The sequence below is a fragment of the Schistosoma mansoni genome, chromosome 4 (assembly GCF_000237925.1).
Source record: "Schistosoma mansoni strain Puerto Rico chromosome 4, complete genome".
Lineage (NCBI taxonomy): Eukaryota > Metazoa > Platyhelminthes > Trematoda > Strigeidida > Schistosomatidae > Schistosoma > Schistosoma mansoni.
This window is the reverse complement of record NC_031498.1, coordinates 22749895-22752832: the sequence shown is the minus strand read 5'-3', so window position 1 is coordinate 22752832 and position 2938 is coordinate 22749895. Positions and strand designations below refer to the sequence as shown.

The window sequence follows — 2938 nt, the reverse complement described above, 5'->3', positions numbered from 1 at the left end:
GCAGGTACATCCAGCTGACGAGTCCCAAATGGGACGAAGTGCGCGTCAAACTGGATTCCACTGCTAGCCACTATCCATCTTTGCTTAAAAAGAGTTGTTTTGTTTTTTTAGTTCAAGAAAACAGTTTATTCTTTATTGCCAAGTTTTACTTCAATTGGATAGCGCATGTAGAAGTAATAAATTTAATTAAAAAAAGTGTTAGATTTTGCTTAAATGATGAATAAGAATTTCTCGTTGATTTTAGCCAGTCATTGAGTTCGCATTGCTGTCATGATATATGTCAACTAATGTTTATAGGATCCTTTCATATGGCTTCTTAGCAATCACTTTAATATGTAGTCGTGAATATCTTATATCTATATCATTTACTAAATTGGTATTATGACAGTCTATTTTACTTTATAAAATGATATTAGAAGCTGAACTATTGAACAGCAGTCAACACTCACTTTGTCACAAGTAACATAGATCCTGGCATATGCTTACATCGATTCAAGCTGAAAAATCACTTTCAGTACAGAGCTATGAAATTACCAAGATAAATACAAAAGTTGAAGAAATAACGACAATTTCAATTGTGATTGAAAAAGTTAGGTCTAGACAATACGATTTTAGGAGGAGAAATAAGCAGACTAATTCTTAATTTCAAGATCTTAAGAACGACAAAGACTGAATGCATTCAAGTCATTGTGACCAATTTCGAACCATGTTACACAATGTCTCTCAATATTAGTCACGATGATCCTGACAACATCAAGGTATACTGCGTCTAACAATGTAACTTATTCCAACAGTTAATGGCTTTGTTGACTGATGTCACGTCTTGGTTTGACCTCCTCTAGCTTTCGTCTAATATTTTACTACATCAACAAGCATAGTGCACGGTCTGACACTCTCTGTACATATGCTTCTCTTCAGTTTGAGTTCACTACATACTAAGCATTCATAAACAAATATATTTAACCATTTGTATTGAAAGCCTAGCCGTTTTCAAAACAAACAATTTTTTCCTTCAGTTTTCCAATTATATTATTCTTGAAATAATCTAGGTAGAGGAGAGGAACCTATATTACAAATAATCGATATTATTGATCAGAATGATTTATCTACTTCAAATAAATCATCAACTAATTTTAGAAAAGTTGATACTAATTCAAATGATCAGTTTTATTTCTATCAATTTCCGAAACATTATCCCCACACTATTTCACCAAAAACAATGACAATAAGAAATTGTTGGTAAGTAAATTGTTTATTATGTTTTAAGATGAAGTTTCTATGTCTAACATTTTCTAATATCAGTATGAGGTTGTGGAGATTGGTAAATGTTTGATTTAAATCATGAATCGATCAATGATAGACCGCCATCGAAAACCTGGAGGCTATAGACAGTCGTTTCGTTCTAGTATAGGACTCAGCAGTGTGTATCCATGATCCTGCACACGGGATTCCAACCCGGGACTTTTGGTCTCGCAAACGGATGCTTAACTCCTAATATCATTGATTCTGTCATTAATTCTGTTAATTTGGTATTTGTTGTGAAATTCTCATCTAATTATACTAATTTACTGTAGTAACTTGAATAAGCTCACATACATGCAAGGTTCTTAGTTGTTTATGACTGACCAACGAAACTGAGAATGTATGTAGATAGTAATAGCAAACTGATGAAATGTACCGAAATAGGATTAAACAAATGTATTTCTTTGTTTTCACTTAATTTTCAAATGATGTTGACTCCTTGCATTAAACTATCTACTGTTGATAATTACGTAAAATCAGTCCTATTTGCTACTCATCACTTATTATTTAGCGGTTGATAGAAAATTTTATATGATCCATTAATTTCCCTCTATACTTTTAGATCGAGAAACACATAGCTAATAGTGTTAAGCATACGTAAAAATTAGTTAATCGGCATAATGGTTTCTTATTTACCGGACTAATACATCAACTCGTTTAGTAAAACAAAAAAGTCGAAGATTATATTTCAATTGTTCAAACTTTACTAATGACCTTAACAAACAATTTATGACTTCATTAATTTGGAGCTAATCATAAGTGTCAATCAATGTCTGAAGTACTTTACCGACGTTATATTTTATTCTGTTCAGATCTCCGCCTACCTTCAGTAGAACTGAAGTATTTACATTAGTTTTTCCTAAGTTTAATAATACATTCATTAATTTTTATGATCTTGCCTACTTACTTACTTACGCCTGTTACTCCCGATGGAGCGTAGGCCGCCGACCAGCATTCTCCAACCCACTCTGTCCTGGGCCTGTAGCTCCTCCGGAGGCCACTGCCGGTCCCAAGCCCGGGTAAAGGAGGAGGGCTGGGCATGGGGTTAGCGACCCCATCTCGTAGAAAACCAACTCGCTAAAAAAACGCTAACCAGAAAAAAAATTAATGATCTGTAAGTAATTTATTAGCTGATATTTGCATATTTTATACAAAGAATCCTGAAAAAAGAAGGGCGTTGATATTAGGGCTTGCATTCTACTGCCTATTAAGTTATGGTAAGAAATGTTTAGCGGTAAATATAAAATATCGCCTTAGTATGTGTTTGAATATTGGGATTCAAAAAAAGAATTCTCAATGAAAGTCGCTTATGTAATAGTGATTATTTGTTGTGTATCTTCAATCGCAAAGTTGTTTTGGTCAGTTTTGTAATTATTACGTTTTCTTCCAATAATGTGCTTATAGTATTGGAGAGTGGTCAAATATGGCTTTACATACAAAGAGTTTGTTTATACAAGTAATATTTTTCATAGTTGAAAGCGTGAGTCAATTGAAGCTAGACCACCATGGAAAACCTGGAAACACTGGACGGCCGTTTCGTCCTATTATGGGACTCCTCAGCAGCGCGCATCCACGAACACGCTCTCGCGAGATTCGAACCCAGCTTCAATTAACTTCAATTAGCTTCAATTGACTC

General features: G+C 34.1%; 1 protein-coding gene across 1 annotated transcript in view; it reads left to right on the top strand.

Annotated features, from left to right (window-relative positions):
- Positions 1-2938, top strand: part of Smp_145030 (hypothetical protein) — a gene marked incomplete at both ends in the record, with an annotated part of 50458 nt that overhangs the window by 13796 nt on the left and 33724 nt on the right. The window contains one exon of the mRNA XM_018797235.1: positions 1050-1239. Coding sequence (XP_018652297.1) covers positions 1050-1239 — 190 coding nt within the window. The remainder of the gene's footprint in view (positions 1-1049; positions 1240-2938) is intronic.